The sequence below is a fragment of the Lepidochelys kempii genome, chromosome 13 (genome assembly GCF_965140265.1).
Source record: "Lepidochelys kempii isolate rLepKem1 chromosome 13, rLepKem1.hap2, whole genome shotgun sequence".
NCBI classification, from domain to species: domain Eukaryota; kingdom Metazoa; phylum Chordata; order Testudines; family Cheloniidae; genus Lepidochelys; species Lepidochelys kempii.
In genome coordinates, this window is record NC_133268.1 from 18584166 (window position 1) to 18603716 (window position 19551).

At 43.9% G+C, this 19551-nt stretch overlaps 1 protein-coding gene across 8 annotated transcripts in view; it reads right to left on the bottom strand.

Annotated features, from left to right (window-relative positions):
* Window positions 1–1706: 1706 nt before the first annotated feature.
* The window catches only part of EYA2 (EYA transcriptional coactivator and phosphatase 2), a 157709-nt gene continuing 139864 nt past the window's right edge, over window positions 1707–19551 (bottom strand). For all 8 annotated transcript variants that reach the window (XM_073309539.1, XM_073309535.1, XM_073309537.1 and 5 more), the window contains 6 exons: window positions 18090–18148; window positions 14122–14282; window positions 11816–11930; window positions 11071–11192; window positions 7944–8044; window positions 1707–2466 (listed from right to left, as the gene is read on the bottom strand). In XM_073309539.1, the coding sequence (XP_073165640.1) occupies window positions 2386–2466; window positions 7944–8044; window positions 11071–11192; window positions 11816–11930; window positions 14122–14282; window positions 18090–18148 (639 nt within the window). In that variant the 3' untranslated portion in view covers window positions 1707–2385. The remainder of the gene's footprint in view (window positions 2467–7943; window positions 8045–11070; window positions 11193–11815; window positions 11931–14121; window positions 14283–18089; window positions 18149–19551) is intronic.

Sequence of the window (19551 nt, forward strand, 5' to 3'; positions counted from 1 at the left end):
GATGGAGGTTGCAGGAAAGGAAAACCACAAGCACATAAGTGAGCCTGAGAATGTCTGAACATGTTCAGAAAGCAGAGTCTCTTAACTCGCTTCAGAAAGAATGAGCTATTGGGTAAAATGAGACAGCCAATGCCTCTGAATTCCGTGAGAAACAATTAGTTGATTGGCAAGTTCCTAAAAGCTGCAGCTTCGCTGTCTGTCAGTGGCCTACAATTCCCCAGAGTCACTGCCTTTTGAAGGTTTTACTCACACGTGTGTTTATCTCATGGGAACCTGTCTGTCAGTCAGACTTTCCCTCTGCCCCCAATTTCTCTGATTTCTTGTGCTAGTTTTGTGGTCAAATTTAATCTCTATTTATGCCAGCCAAACCTATTGCAGAAAGACTTTGCTTTGTCCTAGATTCCCTCTCTCAGCAGGCCATAAGGCTAGAGACTCCTCTGCTGGAGAACCACCCTTTGTTTTTGTTTTGTGCTGTGCCCAGACCCGAAACAGATTTTTTTCCCCCTCCTGCCTGCTGTAGGGGAGTGTGGATAACTTACTTTGCAGATGCTGAGTGGCTGATACTTTTAAGCCAGATGCTGAGATTAAATAACTCTGTGGTCAATACTCCACGCTCGCCCTGCAGGAAACTCTCTCGCTCAGAGCTGGCAAAGGATCTTTATTTCCTGAACTGGCTGTTTTGAGATTCTCATCAAAGGCTTTATAGCCGTAGCTGTTGTATCTTTAAAACCTATTTAGCTTCACACCTGTGTGCAAACAGTAAATATGCAGCATTGGTACTGAGGCCAATACATTGTCACACTGTCTCTCTTTTGGGGAAATGCCCATTTAATATCTCCCATACCTCCTTCCTCTAAACCTTCCTCTGCTGTGAAATCTACATATTACTCCCATCTGGCATTGGGTAGGCAAGGGGCAAACCTTGACTTCTGTTGATCTGCTAAACTTTGTTTTATTGTTACTATCTCCTCCCAATCAGCATCCACCCAATTTGTCTGTTTTGTACACCAGTGGCGTCCTGTATGACATGTAGATTGTGGCCTCTCTGGGGTTGGGGTTGTTTTACTTATCATATGTCTGTAGAGTGCCTGGCTCCATGAAGTCCTGATCCTTGACTGGGGTTTCAAGGTGCTACTGTAATAGAAATAAATAATAATAAAATCTGTATAGAGAATTAGAGATTTATCCAAGCCCAGGGAGCCAAAATGTTTGACATTGAGGGTTGCCAAGGCAGCTCAGCAGGAGCTTGTAGGCTGAATCTAATTTGCATATGCATTTATTTACATAAATATTTTTGTCAAAAATAAATGTGCCGAGCTGTAATATTTGCTTGCACTTTATCTTCCCTTGATAGATGAACAGATGTTGTTTGCTGGCCAAGTTCTCTGGCACTTAACATTCAGGTGATTGTCTTTGCTCCTCACACTGCCATCACAGGGAGCTCCCACAGACTTTAATCTTTGCATCTCCAATTTAAGTTCTCCTAGTCCATCTCTAGCTCAGAGGGAAAGCAAGAATTCTACACATCTGCTAGGCCCAACAATGCATGGAGAGAAGAGAAGGCAGGTGTTCTATTTCCCCAAAATGTAAACGTAGTTTTATTTAATGCCTTTCATTCATCACAAGCTACTTCTCCCACCCACCGAAGAAAAGATGGCAGCATAAGGCACGGTTTAGACACATGCACAGTCCACATACCATCTAGATCAGATTTAAAAAACATAGCTATAATTCTTACCAACAGTCCCAAATGTCCTCAATACTAATGTACACAATATGATTGTCCACAGAGTTTATCGTGGAGAAAAGAACTATTAAATTAGAATTGTAGGACCCTCTGCCCTCCCCCCAAAAAGAAGATAAAAACAGATACAGAGCTTAATACCAGAGTAATAGGATTAGTTCATAAATTAAAAAAATACAAAAACCCCCAACTATTTCACTCTTATTTTCAGAAAGTCCCACATAATGTAATGAAGAGTCCAGTGAGCATGCCCAAAATTCCATACTGTGTCCTTTCCCCCCCTTTCAAAGCAAGAAAACTGACAAGTAGACCCAGGACTTCTAGTCTTTTGTGTGCTTCAAAGATATTCACATGGCAATAAAACAGTCAAGAGTCCAGTATCAGCTCTAAGAATCCATTTTAGCCATAAAACTGCAGGATCCCCACTGGGTGATTTGAAGGTTTTTCCCTCCATCCAATGGAAGAAGGATGTGATACATTGCTTTCCTGATGCAGATTCTTAAAGGCTTCCATACAATGGGTTCCCCTTGAAGAAAGATTACTGCAATTGTTGTAGGATCAGTTATATAAAATACCAAAGAATACGTTGAGCTGATGTCTCTCTGAGTGAAGCTTGCCCAGCGCTGAGGCATTGGGGTCTGCTACAAGTACTCAAGTTCCAGGGCGTGCCTGAGAGCCTCCAGGTCAGCATGACAGGAGATTCTCCAGAATGGCATGTTGTGCTGGAATGAAACCAAAATATATTTTTTAAACACAAGGATCAAAAGATCTTTCATAGTTTGCACCCTGAACAATGGAACGTTACACCCTTAGCCGTGAACTCACAATATTGCTACAGAGATAAAGGATCATCTTAGAAATTAAAAGAGGGGGGTTTGGTGTCCCCTCTGCAGTTATGTGTGTGTGCGTCTGTAGAGACTAAAGGCAAGTTTCTGGATGCCTGCAAAGATTTTGTATTGTTATACACGAAAAACTTTACTTCCCATTTTGCCATTGGGTTTAGTGTGAATGTTTCTAGAATACTAATGTTCTTGAAAACAAAATCTTGCTGCTCCTTCCTGATGCCTAAAATCTATTGCAATAGGTGCCTTAGCAACATGACAGACAAGTGCTATGAGATTCTGCACCCAGCTCTGCAATCCTTTCCTATAACACATGCTCCAGGCCATGAAAACTACCTTTGAGTTGCCACCTCCCCATAGACTAGGAAGTTATGCAATAAAATGAAGTTGTTTACATAATCAAAAGCATGAACCATAAAGCAGTTGGTTTTATAACAATTACAGTTCACTCTGCAGGAAAAACAAACCCCACAGCAATCCGTAGGTACATAGGAATTGCCATAATAGATCAGGCCGGGGTCCATCTAACCCACTACCAGCTGTTTTAGAGGAAGATGCAAGAAACCTTGCACCAGGCAGTTATAGGATAACCTCTTGGCATATACCAATGAAGTGCTCCTCGTGGACCAGGACCCAGGAGACCTGGCATAGGTGGAGACTTGCCAAGCCATCTATTCAGCAGCCTCCTCCACCCCAAGTCTACTGGGTCAAGAGCTCTGGCCTGATGGTTGGGGAGAGGTGCCAGACTGGCTTCCTCCCACTCGCGCACCAGATCATCCAATGGAGGTACGGGTCCACTGTTCTATCTTGATGTGTACCTGTCTGCCACTGATCCCTTCTCACTAGAGAATTGGATCGATCTGGAGGCCAGGGTGTCTGACCAGCTGTGGAGATGGACAGGGCTGCTCTGGTGCCTTTTCCTTTGAAGGAGACTCCAGTGCTTGTAGTTTGGCATGGAGCGTGCTCACATACATCTTCCTCCACTACCTCTGAGGGTGTCAAAATAACCAGCAGCAACTCTCTCTTCACCTGAGAGGTCTCCCTCCCGACCTCTTTGAGCTGCCAGTCTTTTATCAGGTCCTCCTCAGGTCCTGGAAGCTACTCTCAGCAGCCAGGTCTGCAGCGCACACTGAGGGGGGAAGATTTCCTAACAGACCCCTGCTATACAACCCACACCTTCATATGCAGGTAGTAGAGTCTCAGTGCACCAAAGAATGGTCCTGGCTGAGGACACCAGAATCTGAGACCTCCTGGACTACAGTAAAGAGGACTCTGCAACGCTTGGCTAGCACATGGGGTTGCCCACTCTGCATGTCCCCCCTAGTGTGCTCCAGAAGGAGCAGGCAGCCTTGCCCCCAGCTTCTCTCACCTTTCTCAAGCGAGTCTTGCAGGAAGGTACTCCCTGCCCACCCCTGGCCCTCTGGAGCTCATCATTGGCCTCTGCCCCACAAACCTCTCCAGTCCCCCCCCAACACAAACCACCTGAGTTGGCTGAATGACATCTACTGGGCCTGTCTCCAAACTGCACCGAGAAAACACCTGTACACACTTGTACTTCATACCATCTACTTCCTCGCCCTGACATCCTGCCCCAACTCCAACCAGTGGAGACCTGCTGTTCCACGGCCTACCAGAGGTATTAGTTGGTGGTTCCTTCATGGAGCTGTGAGCAGGGCCTTGTAGGTGGTGCAGTTCATGGAATCTCCCAGCACCTGCCCTTTCTGCAAAGAGAGGAAGACCCTGGCACATGTCTATGTAACATGTCTCAAGTTGTAGCTCCTATTCTAGAACTGCCTTCTGAGGTTCTGGCTGCACTTCGCTCTCCCCCCTCCTCACTTATGCACACCCCATTCATGGCCCCATGAAGTCATGAGACCACCTCCTCCTGGCACTGGCTAAGATGGCCATCCATCACACCAGGAGGAGGAAGCTGGATGGGGGTTGCTCTGCAACTGTGAGGCCTACTTCTGATCCCTTGTTATGTCATGCCTCTGAGTGGAGGTCTTCTGGGTGGTATCCACTGACTCTTTAGACACTTTTGAGGCGCAGTGGGTGCTGTCGGGGGATTCTTGGCTTGGTGTGCCCTTCCGGTGCCCTGCTTTTTTAACCTTTGACTCTCACTCCGTTCCTGTTTTTTCATTTATTTGTCGTCTGGGTTCAGTGGTTGAAGGGGCAAACTTTAGTTCTGGGCAGGCTTAGGCCTGCCCATCCCACTACCCGTAATAGGTACAGGATAACCCATCCCCAAGGAAGCTTCCTCCTGACTCCCATTTGTCAGAGGTTGGCTTATGCCCTAAAGCATGAAAATCTGAATCCTTTTCCAAACCCCTTGATTATTTTTTAGTATTTACTATTATTACTCTAAATATGTTTGTTCTCCATACAATTATCTAAGTCCTCGCTGGTCCTTCTCTATTGAAATATCCCATTTAAAAATACAGTAGAACCTCAGAGTTATGAACTGACCAGTCAACCACACACCTCATTTGGAACCAGAGGTACACAATCAGGAAGCAGCAGAGATAAAAACATTAAAAGAAGGCAAATACGGTACAGTACACTACTGTGTTAAAAGTAAACTACTAAAAAAATAAAGGGAAAAGCAGCATTTTTTTTCTGCATAGTACAGTTTCAAAGCTGCATGAAGTCAATGTTCAGTTGTAAACTTTTGAAAGAACACTCATAACGTTTTGTTCAGAATTACAATATTTCCGAGTTACGAACAATCTCCATTCGCAAGGTCTTCGTAATTCTGAGGTTCTACTGGATTCAGCTAAAATGATGTGACCTTCTTGCAGTCACCTTATTTTATTATGTCTCATTTAAAATAATGGAAACTATGCTTATGCTCTTTTGAAAGCCAGATTTATGTTTCCAAAAGAAAAAAATGCCAACTATTTGTGGGTGCCAGTAAACAAGTGATGTTCAAACACCAGGTGGGTCTGGTTAATATTCTGATAACTCTGTAGGTACAGTTTTGACAGTTGCGACCTGTGTTTAGTATTCTCTGTAGTTTTTATGGTCACTTCAGTTGAAAGGGGTGAATCTCAGAAGATCTGGAAGTTACATTCAGATCTTTATCCAAACTTCTTTGATTTGCTCTGTGTGGCTGAAGGTTTGAGTCGGTCCTTTTCTTAGCCAAACCAGTTCACTCATCCTAAGTTTGTACCAAAGACTGAGGCCTGGTCTACATGCACATTTTGTATAATGTGGTGAATACTGGTTTAATGGGCATACTGATATAATGATGTCAGTTAATGCCAAAATAGTGATACCGCTACAGTCCCCAGCTTGGGTTATAGAAGTATGAGCCTGCCTTAACTGGTTTAGCTTACTCCCCTTCCCATATAGGAATAAGTTTAACTGTGTCACTAAGGGGATTGGACCACTTTAACTGCACCCATACAGATAAAGCGGTCCAACTTGTGTGTCTAGCTAAAGCCTTCATCTGGTTTCTTAACATTACACATTCTCATTTCCCAAGCAGACAAAATAGTTGAAGGAAGAGGATCCTTCCTAGGGCTACTACCTGCTTAGGACACTGTAGTGAAACCAGATGTTCATTTTACATGGTGTCTATTTACACTCCTCTCTACTTAAATACAGTTCAAGCTCCTCTCTGCTATGTTGCCTATCAGTAAAAAAAAAAATCTTCCCTTGATGCTATTTATCACTTTGTTTGTTCACTACACACAGCAAGCAAACACAGGGGCATCTGAAGTGACTACAATGCATTGCTCTGCAATTTCACTTTATAGGGGAAAAGTTATTTCCTCTCCCCCTCCCTCAGACCCCTGGTGGATATAAAATCCCTTCCACTTAAATTATCTACCTTCCTTTCTTTAAAAAGAGGAAAACTTGGACACTCAGCCACACCTGCTGTTCAGCTCTTGCAGATTTATCATTTGTGGATAGGTGAAGAAAAACGACTCACTAAAACTGAGATATTATCAGTGCTGCCAGCAAAACAGTGAAAGGCTCTCTGCCCACCCCGTTTTTTGTATAAAGTCAGGTGTGTAGCTAGCAGCCCTGACTAATGATTGTCATCAATCAAAGGCTGTGACAGCTCCAGCAAAGAATGTGTTCTCCTAATGGGAGAGTTGATTAAACTAGGAGACACTAGCAAGAGGCCTCTTGAAACCCTGCCTGTAGAAGGCTGCTGAACCTTCCTGCTGCTTCATACTCCCATGGAGCCTGGCAGCCTTTGATGCAGTCATGTGCACTGACCCACTACCTTTGAAGTCTAGTGCAGGGCTGTCAAAAGGGCAGGCTATTATCACTTCACTTTCAGTCCATGCATTTTGGGTTCTTCATGGAGGGATTCTTAACCCTTAAGGAACCAGCTAAACACCTGGAATCTGGCTAATTTCCAGAGTTTTTTTTGTTGGTGACAGGAATTGATGTGCCATGGTGGAAAAGGTTTTCTGGCTGCTTCAAGGCAGGACTGGGTTGAGACCCTGGGGACAGAGCAAGTGCTGACCCACCTTGTACCTGCTGGGATCCCCTCCTCCCTGAGCCTGTGCTTCCAATGTGAACAGCCTCGCCTGGCTGCTGCTTCCTCATTCAGCCTAGGAACCAGCCAGGGAAAGTTGGGTTACATAGGATGGTCATGCATGGAGCACAAGAGTCTTAGATGGAGCTGCAGGGGGAAGCAGGAAGACACCCTGAAAAAGATGTGATCTAATGGTGTTTCTGGCCATGTTGAAACCAAAACAGTGGCATTTTTCCCATCACGTTTCTACCCCACAGAAAGTTCAGGACACCTCCTGACTCAGGGGTTCTTCTCTGAACTGTTCAGGGACTCCAACCTCCACTAACAGCCAGAAACCCTCAGAGGCAGTAATCCAAAGATTTGCAGTTTGATTTCCCTTGTCTGTCAACAGCTCCACCATCCCCACCCAAACTTACACAGCCTTAGTGAGTGGCATCCATGACTCTTCCCCCCTGTGCCCGAAGTTTCTGACTATGCCCTGCCATATTTTCTTATTTATCTTAGTTTTTTTCTACTGTGAAAGTCACTGTAGTATCCTCAGCCTCACCTCCAAATCTATCCTTCCTCATCACCATAAACCTGGCATGTGTCTAATGCCATCTTTATTAATCAGGAACTGTTCCTGGAACATGTAATAGAAACTAGCAGTGCTTGAGACCACCTGAAAGGCTGCAATGGTTGCCAGGGCTATGGAAGTGGGATTTGCAGTAGGAAATTGCTCAGGATGCTGTGAGGATTTGCAAACGGGGGAAAGAGCCTAGCTGTAAACAACGTGGAGGGGAAGAAGTTTCATTTAATGCTTAGTTAAATAAAGAGCCATTGAACTGAAAACTCGAAGAACCCGGAATTGTACATACAACTGTACCTTTTTTGCTCCTTGTTCCTCTTCAACACCATCTCCTATTACAACATACACGGCTTTCCTTCCAAACCTCTGCATTATCCGTTCAAAACAGCTCTCTTTCCCTGAGCAACAAAAAAGAAAATGTGTTAGTTATCTAAGAGAACTGGGCAGTCGGGCTTTGAGGGCTGGGACAGGGCCTGATTTAATTTGTTTCTTTGTATTTGTAATCTGGTTCTCAAATTAAGATTTAGGCAACATTCTCTGAGTTGCCATTACACAAGTTGCAGCACCTTCTTTACCCACCTAGTGTTGCCAGCTCCCTTGTGTTTACAACAAGTCTTGTGATTTTTGGTGTATTTCTTAAAGCCCCTGCTGCTGGAGACATGCGATTCTCTGAGAATCTCAGGGCTTGTCTATACAGTGAGGTTATGTGCACTACGGGGGGGGGGTGATTTCTAAAGTGCACTAACATGTTTTGCATTAATTGGTCTGTACAGACCATGCTGGTGTGCACTAAAGCTTCCATAGTGCACATTAATATATCTGTACTATGTTAAAGTGCACTAGGGAATCTTTAGTGCACACCAGCAGGGTGTACACAAATCAATTAATGCACAACATGTTAGTCCACTTTAGAAATCACACCCCTGCCTCCCTGTAGTGCACATTACCCCACCATGAAGACAAGTCCTCAGCTTTAATTTTAAAAATAAAGTTTCTAGTGCTCATGGTTGCAGAGAAAAGCTTGAAAATCTGAACCAAAAAGGCTCAAACATTAGACTGCAAATAAAAATAACCCAACATTTATCATTTTTAAGTCTCTTGATTTTTAAACCAATTTAGTGTTTTGTGAATACTTGGTGTTGGCAACATGGCAAACATGCTTTAGGGTTTAAGTCCAACAACCTAGGACAACTGTGAGCTATCCAGTAGGGCTGGCCAAAAAATTTCCACCTAAACTTTCTACTACACAGAATTTTTCATGAAAAATATCTGCTTTCTGCAGAAACATTTCAATTTTTGTCAAAAAGTATTCACCCAAAAAACTTTCAGCTTTTGATCATAATTTTTTTTTAAATTAACACTTTTTTGTTTGTTTGGGGTTTTTAATTGTTGTTGACATTTTCTACTTTCAGCCTTCCTTGCAAGCTAGTGCTGTTGGGGTGGGACAGAAATGTCATTTTGAGGGAGTGCAAGAATCTAAGAGGTGCTAGCCACAAGGGTATGTCAGAGTTTCAGGGAGCTTCTGGGTATCTATGCACCACAATATAAAAATAATTAATAATATCACAAAAGGGCAAGAAGAAGGGATGTACAGCCTCTGGAGGAGGTTAGGGATTTTTGGATATTAGGCCTTGTGTAGTTCTTTTTGGCTGGATGGTAGTGTGGAGTTGTGAGAAGCTGAAATTCACATTCTTATCCATATTTTTATCCACAAAGGGAAAGCAAATTGGACCATCTGGTCATTCCTGATATGGCAATATGATATACTAGTGCTGCTTAACATACATTTACAAAACAAATTAGAAACATTAATCTTCACAGCACCATGGGAAGTAAAGAATGATCATCACCTCTTTACATACAGGGAAACAGGGACCCCCAGAGATTAAGGCCAACATTCTCAAACTTTTTTAAAAATTTTAAAAGTTTTAATTTAATTGATCTGGCCACGGTCACACAGTGAGTCACAATGGCAGAGAGAGGATGAGATCTTGGGAGTTCCTGGTTCTTAGTCACATACTCAGAACACTAGACCATCCTGCTTTCTCTATAATCTCTGCATCTTTTTACTGCTGGTCACTGTAAGAATGTCCTCACCAGACTCCTGACCAAAACTTTGGAACAATCAAAGAAGTCTCCCCCCAGAAAATCCATCACAGGTTTTATATTGAGCCTGGTGTATGCAGGGGGAGTTTAGTGGGTACAGCAGGTATACTAGTGTGGTGCAGATGTGATCCATGAAATTCATAGTTTTGTATCTCAGCACTGAGTCCATATGCTTTGATTTAAAGGAGCTCCCAGTCAGCTATCACACAACATTAAATATTCTATTCTGCACCTTCAGAGCTTCTCTTTATTTTATTTATAGGCATTTCTTTTGGTGCTCACCAAGTGTCTCAGCCTTACAAACAATGAGCTTAAATGTCCAGCACTGCTGTGAGGTAGGTGAGTATTATTAGCCCCAGTTTAGCGATGGGAAGCTGAACCACAGAAAGCCTAAGTGACTTGCCCTGGATCATACAGAAATTCTATGGTAGAGTCAGAAATTGAGCCCAGATCTCCTGTTTCTCAGTCCAATGCCTGAACCAAAAGACCATCATCCTTCCTTCCTTCGGCCCTGTGTACATTCAAAGATTGTAACCAGGTATAGCTGTAAACCTGGTCGTGTTAGCAAACAAGATTGTTAATACCTGTTAGGTTTCAGAGTAACAGCCGTGTTAGTCTGTATTCGCAAAAAAGAAAAGGAGTACTTGTGGCACCTTAGAGACTAACCAATTTATTTGAGCATGAGCTTTCGTGAGCTACAGCTCACTTCATCCGTGAGCTGTAGCTCACGAAAGCTCATGCTCAAATAAATTAGCTCACGAAAGCTCATGCTCAAATAAATTGGTTAGTCTCTAAGGTGCCACAAGTACTCCTTTTCTTTTTGCGAATACCTGTTATCAATCACAGCACATAACCATGGCTTTTCTATCTTGATTCACGGTTGCTTTTCTGTAACTGGTCCAGTTCACTGTCCAGCCCAGCCCCCCAGTGTAAACAGGTCCTTTAGCCATGTTTATGTAACAGGTTCGATTAGCATTCCTTCCTCTCAGATATGTGAGATAGGGTGTTCCAGAACATATGGCCCACAGGCTGCTAATGCTGTTGGGCGTGCATGTCTCCTAGGCACTGTATCGCCTACTGAGGTACTGTGGGAGAGCTACCTTGATTCTTCCTATGCTGCACTGATACAAACATGGGCAGTTAGTATGTTAGATGTGGAGGCACCAACAGGAGGATCATGTGATTCTATTGTGAATAAAGCTGCTGCAGGAACACAATTCAACCGTGCTTGCTGTAAGTGGGTCAGATGCGAGGGCCACAACCTGGTCACAAACAGCCAATTGCACTTTAGACGAGGCCTTAGCTGCATTGCTCTTACCTGTCTTTGTTGCACTATAGATGTTTTCAATGGGGAAGACTGTGCCCAGTCCATATAGCAGCACTTTAGCAAGAGCTGGTATGAGCTGAGTTGTGGTGACCAACACGTTTACACAGTTGGACCTAGAAAACAAAGTGGTTAGTTGAAATTGCAGTGAGTGAGGCAATCTGTGTCCTTTTCTCCTGATAGCCTCTGAGCTGGGAGCACAGGGCAGGAGACAACCCGAAAAAGCTCCGGAGAAGTTGGTGACTATGTGATGGAAGGTGACTGAGGTTTTTTGTACACTCTCTTTATGAATTTATGAGAAATGAAATAATTTAAAACAAACCAGTGACAAAGACAGAGACTTTGCATATCGCAACCAACCACGAAGGTGCTTTAAATGGTGGTAAATCTCCAATGTCATTTACACTGTGTCCCTTGGGTGAACTAAGTCAGGGCTAGTAGTGCTTCTATTTCCCCTTACTTGCAAATCTGTTTAGTACCTTCCTGGGAATGCTACAAATGAGATATCCAGCAGCAAGGCAGGAAAACCAGCTGATGTTCTTTTGTTTGGTCCTTTGTATCAGATTGAGCTCACCCCTACCCTGGATAATACAAATCTGGAAAACATGTGCAGATGGGCCTCCCACATATTTGGCCAGCAAAATCCTATAAACGTGCCCTGGTTTGTTTGGAGGAAAAGAAGAGAAGCAAAAGAAACTCTTGGATCTCATATGTAGGTGATTCCTTAAGCTGTTCTTACCGGGAATGTATCAAATTCAGAGCCTTGAGAGCATGAGTGAGCCAGAGATCAGTCAGAGCTTCCAGTTCTGCTCTTAACTGAAGCCAGGTTTCTCTCTTAGGAGCTCCTATTAAACCTGCAAGCAGGGAAATTAAGCAACATTATTTGTAGCTGCACGGAAAGGGAATGACTTGCACAGCTTAGTACACAGTACACTAAATGGCCTCCTGCTCTCTCCTGGCCATGTTTGAATCCTATCCTACCTCAGTCGAGCTGCTCCTCTTTCATTCCTAGTGGAGACTTCTTTTAATCCTGCTGCTATAGAGTGTATCAAGGCTCTGCCCTGAGTCACCTTCCCTTCTCCCTCTGGAACCTGCTGCTAGCATTCTTTTTGGACATCGCTTCAAAGTAGATGATGCCCTGAATGCTCCCAATATTTCTCACTCCTATTCATCCACTTCCCTCATTCCGCCTCCTGTCTTGACCCCAGTCTCTTTTGCAGAAGTCACAGTTGAGGGACTTTAATCTGTCACTGGTCTCTGCTTCAACCCACTGAACCTCTAGATGGCTGCTGTGCAAAGTGTTTCACGACTAAGGCCCTGTTGTATGGAGAAACCTTCTCTGAAATACATTAACTGGTGTGGTAGTTAGCACTGGCATTTTAGCCAGTATTTTGCTCAGCTCCGTCTCAGTAGTTAGCAATTTGCATGGCTCAGTTAGAATACTTTTCTGAAATTTCCCATAGAGTTTATGTACAAACTAAGCAATAATGATTGAGGCACCGGGCATTTCCTGAGAATTAACGACCAGTGCGGAGGAGATAGAGGTCAGAGCAGAAGCAGAAGACTGTTGGGTCCTGCTGGTCATTAATCCCCCTGAAAATCTGTTCACAAGGTCGTTATTCCTAGTATATATGGGAAGTAAAAGGCAAATATTTAAAATACCTTTAGGAATATTATTATTTTTGGTTATATGTTATTCTGGCTCTAGCTCTGGGACACCTGTGCTGACAAAATCCCACCCCAGCCTAAGAGAGAAACTAGCTTAGCTAAATTGGATGCTGTGAGATCAAGGAGGCTAGAACATCCCATTGTCTTGTGATATCGTTTTGATGGGATGTGGGATAGGGAACTGTGACTCAGGAATACTCTTTCCTTCCATATACACAAGAGCTCATCTATGCATTCCTCTGTGTGAGACTCGAGATATTGGTTTTAGGTTGTTTGAAGGGTGCATGTGTGTGTTTTATTTATTGTATGTTTGGGGAGGTGATGAACGTAATGTTTTCTGCACCAGCTCTGGTGATAATTTATTGGGTCACACAGCTTTCTTTTGGCAAAGATATGTGGTTTTAATTGTATTTGTTAGGGATCCCATGGACTTTGGAGATGGGGTGCCCTTTAACGAGGTGCACAAATATCAGCGTGAATGAAATGTATATTTTAAAAATATTTGTTTTTTTTATTAACCTATTGCCAGGTTCATCACATGGATAGGGAATTAGTGCCTAGACCATTATTATTTGAGTGCTGAGTGTGCTAGGCTCTGTACAATAGAGAACAGAAATTAGCCACTCCTGAAAGACCTTACAATAATTTCTGAGCCTCATTTAGAGTAGACACAGCATGCTGTGTATAAGGCTCTTGAAGCAGGGCTTGATTTCTCCTCTCGTGTACAGGGGAACAGGCATGGGGAACACAGAACTTTACAGAGCCCTCTTAGGAGCAGTAATATTTCATTTCCTGCTAATTAGAGATAGACCTGAACTACAACCTCTTGTCTGATCAACTCCTGACCTTGAGAAGGGTGTGTAAAATCTAGATCCAGATTTTGTAGCTTGGTCCACTATCTCTAATGCCTTTCCCGGGACCTCAGAGCACTTGGCAAAAGCTAACCAAGCCTCACAACACATCCATGTGAGCTAGGTATTAGCCCCAGTCTGCACATGGGAAAACTCTGGTGTAGACAGGCTGCAACTTACCCATCCTGTTACAATGTGTCAGAGATGGGAATAGGGTACAGGAGCAGTCTTGATTCCCTTGCTCTAACAATTAGACTGCATTTCTCCCTATAACAAATGAGTTTGCGCCTTGTTTTTGGAGTGCCTGGCTATTCTGTCATGACCATTGTTATTTAAGGATAACACTGCTTAATTCTGCTGAAACACTTGCCTAGCAGTTCAGTTCTCCAAAGATCAAGGTACACTGCTCGCTATAGTACCTAAGTACACTGCTTGCTATACACCTACCTTGTAGTGTTTATCCTGCTGAACAGAGAGAGTTTTTATGAAAGATGAAAGGGGCCATTCCCTTGCTGGAGACACTCACCTCCTACATTATTTTTGTAGGTATTGTACATCTCTTTCACCCGCCGGTAGCGGAATGCTAATTTCCTCATCCAGTCAACTCCCCCGTGAACTCCAGAGCCCAGACACAGATTTGCACCGGCAGTTGAACTGTGAAAGCCATCTGCTGAGAAGTTATATGTGCTGGTGGGGGGGAAGCAGGGGAAAGAGGAGGAGGAAGAAACAGGAAAGAGTGTTAGTGCAATTATATAATACAAGGTTCCTTCCAACAGGGTGTGGAAACAAGTGAAGGGGGCAGAGGAAGAGGGACACCAGATGTTGCTGGAGAGTAATGGAGGCAGCTGGTAAAGCACAGGGGGAGGAGGAATAAATCTCTTCTTGCCCCTACCAGTGTTTCTGCTAATACCTATCAATTTGTGGTGTGCTAATTTATTTGTTGGGCTAAATCTTCAGTCAATTTTCATTACCACTCCTGCTGAATTTGTGGGTACACCTATTTGCATGCACAACTCTTCCCCCAGCCCTCCAACACATACTTATAAAAGCAAATTAGGCAGACTGACAATTTTTTATACAAATGCGGGTATGTAATTGCATGTGCATTTTACACACAATTGTGCATCTGACGGTGTTAAACATCTGGCGCGATAATGACAGATATGTACAATAAAAGATATGGTTTTCCATGTGCAACTGGATACAACTACTGATCCTATAGGGGGATTAATGGGGTAAACATTTTGGCCCATTCATTTTGACAAGAAAAACCTATTTTCAGGCATGAGGAACCAACAAGATTGCCAGAGGTGTGGAGCCCAGCGCTGCTCCCCTATCTTCACGTGTCTAGTTTCTACACATCTCTGAAAACAATGAGGAATTTATGGGGCACAAATGGTGAAATGCCTTCTCATGAAGACATCATACATGTTGGTTACTACCACGCATTCATTGTGAGAGTCTTAGAACTACCTTAAACACAGAGAAAAACAGGACTGTCCTCTACATGAAAATCACAACTGGGCACCGAATCACTACGCATGCCTGGCTTACTGAAACACAGCTGCTAATGCAACTATCTGTCTGCATAAATACTCAAATCCTAAAGAAGGTAATTCTGATGTAGACCTTTCCGATTGTTTGGCATTGTATGTTAATACCGGGCTTTGAGCCTGTTTTAGAACAAGAAAAGAATTAACAGTGGAAGGAAAGGGCAGTGACTGCTTACAACATGGTCATAAACATTCTCCACCAAAATCCCTTTTATGCTGCCCAAGCAGAGCCCAGAAGAAGAGAATAAAATGGATATGGCATATAGGAAAGATGACAAAGGCTTTGTCTATGAAGGAAGTTAAGTCAAATCAACTAAAGGTGAGAATTTAAAGCAGGTTAAACTCCTGTGTGGATGCTCTCATTCAGAAATAAAGTGACATTTTATTTCAATTTAGCTTAATTCACTTCCCAAAATTATTTTGGCTTAATTTCCCTAAGCATATGAGAAGTTTTTGAAAAGCAACAGAGATCTTTTGGGCTGGGGCTTGTTGCAGGATGAAAAGAGATGCTGTTAGCAGATTGCTTTCCCACATACTCTCAGAACAGGATTATTTGCACTAATTTACTTAAGGTAAAATCCAGTTTATCATTTATATATGTCTGCACTCACACCTGGATTTGCTGTGTAGTAGAGTCTGCTTACAGACTAATAAAACAGCCTGAAAGTCTCCCATTCTTTCAATGCTTTGCAAAGCACAAACTACAATCCTAAATGACGTGAGACCTCCTCGCCAGGGCCGGATTACTTTAGGAGCTTTAGGGGCTGCAGCTCAGGGCCTCGGGCTAAGGGGGGCCCTGCAGGCCCACAGGTCAGATGCGGCCCGCTGCTTCTTTTCATCCAGCCTGCGGCAAGTCTCACCAGACATCAGTCCCTGAGCCTCAACGCCTCCCCTGGGGCTAGCGCCACAAGCGCCAGCTCGCTGATGTGCCCCTGTGGCCCCTAGGCGAGGGCATTCAGGGAATCTCTGCACACTGCCCCCACTCCCAGCGCCGGCTCCACAGCTCCCATTGGCCAGGGACCGTGGCCAATGGGAGCTGTGGGGCAGCGCTTGCAGGCATGGGTAGCATGCACCGTGCAGAGCGGCCTGGTCCCTCTGCCTAGGGGCTGGACGTGTCGGCCACCTTGGGGAGAAGAGCAGCGCAGAGCCAGGGCAGGCAAGAATCCTGCCTTAGCCTTGCTGCGCCGTCAACCAGGAGCTGCCTGAGGTAAGCGCCTCCCAGCCAGAGCCTGCACCCCATCCCCCCCCTCCTGTACCCCAAGCTCCTACCCCAGCCCAAAGCCCCTCCTGCACCCAAATTCACTCCCAGACCCCGCGCCCCCTCCTGTGCCCAAACTCCCACCCAGAGCGCACACCCTGAACCTCCTGCTGCATCCCAATCTCCCTTGTCACAGCCCTGGCCCCACCCCAGAGCCCACCCCTACATCTGGAGCTGCACCCCCTCCCACATCCCAATCCCCTTCCCCAGCCCTGAGCCCACTCCTGCACTCCAAACGCCCAGGGACCCCAGAAAATCTAATAGCACCTGGCCCACAGGAGAGTTAATCTGGCCCTGCTCCTCTGAGTGAAGCTTTTCTGTGTGGGGAAAACTGCCTTTCCTATGAGGCTTCCACAGTACTCTGTACTGAGTAGCTACATCCATTTATCATACAAACAATCCATTGGAAAACAACTGAGTGTAAGCACAGGTCCCGGTTACCACACAATGTAGGTGAACAACTGCACACCCAATTTGTACACACAATTACTGTGAATGTACATGCACACTTGGCAAATGCACATGCAAATTTATTGTGTGCATGATTACCTGATTTACACAGTATTGGTGTTTGCAAATCTGGAGTAATATTTCCATGACAAAGCCAATTTTTATTGGTCTATCTGCCATTCACAATGTAAGATTGCTGGACACTAACAATCACTCCTTTAAATCAAAGAAGACATTTTATTGTGACACTGAGTTCTGGCTGTACCATTTTGTGCTCTGTGATGGGTGACAGATAAGCCTAAATTGCAGGGTTGTTTCCCTGAGGAATATGTCTAACACCATCATGAGTTTCTGGTAGCATTGATCAAAGGTACCACTTTTTTGGGAATACTATTCAGTGCAGCATGAGTCTAAAACGCAGGACTAAATTTTCAAAGTACTGCACAGTTCTTAGCCATGAAGTTCATGTCGGGCGTAATCAATGCTGTGACCATGGAGTTGTCAACATATCCCACATAAAGAAATGTCACGTGGAAAATAAGTAGCTGGGATGCATAGCTGTTACAATCAGAGGACAATGCATTGAGGCAATTAATTCTCAAATTATATAGCAAGTAGAATAGGGTGATGTGTTAATAGTACAGTTGCCAGAGTAACCTTGAGATCTTACAATAAATAACAATACTCTAACCAGGAGTCAATTCCAGTGGAAAATATGATAATTATATTGTAACCCATAACCATACAATTTCCTTTTAATACCACAGAATATGGGGATACATATAGGACCGTCAGCTGCAAAAGTGGGAACTCTCCCATTAGTTTTGGCAAAACTCCTGGGAATTCTGGGCCTGAGTTTCATACAGTCCAGACACAACACTGCACAAGTCTAAGGCTCAAGAATGGTTTTGAAATGGTTTGGTCCAATCTACGTTGGCTGGCCAAACCATATTTGAAACTGGTGTAGCTGAGCTGAGTTCAACCCATTTTCAAACTTGTTTTCCAGTATTGTTTAAAGCTTAATACGGACAGGGCGTGAGAGTAAGGCCTGGGCATATTAGTGTGGGAAAGAGGAGTTTTGTGCTCCCATGCGTTGATGAATGCAAGGAGTATGGAAGGGGAAAACAGCAAGATCAAGAATGTTATTTATATTATACCATTGCTCATCCTCAAGCCATTTCCAAGGAACTGTGGAATGTTTGAGCTGGAGATTCCAGTCCAGAGATTACCTACCTTAGATCTTGTCCATTGTCATCTGATGATACATCATCTATGTGTATTTGGTCACAATCCTGCAAAGCATAAACAAACGAAAACAAAAAAACCCAAATGAGTCAGAAAATGACATTGCCTTGGAATAACAAATTTGAAGGAAGAATTTTATCATTGAATAATCATAGAATCATAGGACTGGAAGGGACCTCAAGAGGTCATCTAGTCCAGTCCCTGCACTCATGGAAGGACTAAGTATCATGAAGTGAAAAACACATTAAGGGCAGATATTAAGGTAAAATCAGGTCCCCCATGTATTGCTAATACTTTCAACAAATTCCAGTCAATTAATTAGATTATAAGCCAATTTCAGATGCTGCTTGGCCACAACATGAATAGAATTACTGTGCATAAGCAAGAACTGTCTGAGATCACAATAGTTCTTGAATTGCACATTAAGGTGCTTCCTGGTCATACAGAAATGCGTAAAGCTCATGCAAAGGAACTTGTTTGTCTCTTGACCAGTAAAACAGAGAAACATTAGTAGTTTACATGCATTGTGTGGTATCAGAATCAGCAGCCTTCCCCCCTTAAAGAGCATTACTGTACCAGTAAGAAAAGGAGTACTTGTGGCACCTTAGAAACTAACAAATTTATTTGAGCATAAGCTTTCGTGAGCTACAGATCACTTCATCGGGGGGGGGGGGGGGGAGGAAGAGAGGGGAGGAGAGGGGAGGGGAGGGGGAAACCTTTTGTAGTGATAATCAAGGTGGGCCATTTCCAGCAGTTGACAAGAACATCTGAGGAACAGTGGGGGGCGGGGAGGGAAATAGTTTTACTTTGTGTAATTACCCATCCACTCCCAGTCTTGTCTACAGCCAAGCTCTACGATACAATCGCATTTGCTCCAACCCCTCACACAGAGACAAACACCTACAAGATCTGTATCAAGCATTCTTACAACTACAATACCCACCTGCTGAAGTGAAGAAACATATTGACAGAGCCAGAAGAGTAGCCAGAAGTTACCTACTACAGGACAGGCCCAACAAAGAAAATAACAGAACGCCACTAGCCATCACCTTCAGCCCCCAACTAAAACCTCTCCAACGCATCATCAAGGATCTACAATCTATCCTGAAGGACGACCCATCATTCTCACAGATCTTGGAAGACAGGCCAGTCCTTGCTTACAGACAGCCCCCCAGCCTGAAGCAAAAACTCACCAGCAACCACACACCACACAACAGAACCACTAACCCAGGAACCTATCCTTGCAACAAAGCCCGTTGCCAACTGTGTCCACATATCTATTCAGGGGACATCATCATAGGGCCTAATAACATCAGCCACACTATCAGAGGCTCATTCACCTGCACATCTACCAACATGATATATGCCATCATGTGCCAGCAATGCCCCTCTGCCATGTACATTGGCCAAACTGGACAGTCTCTATGTAAAAGAATAAATGGACACAAAT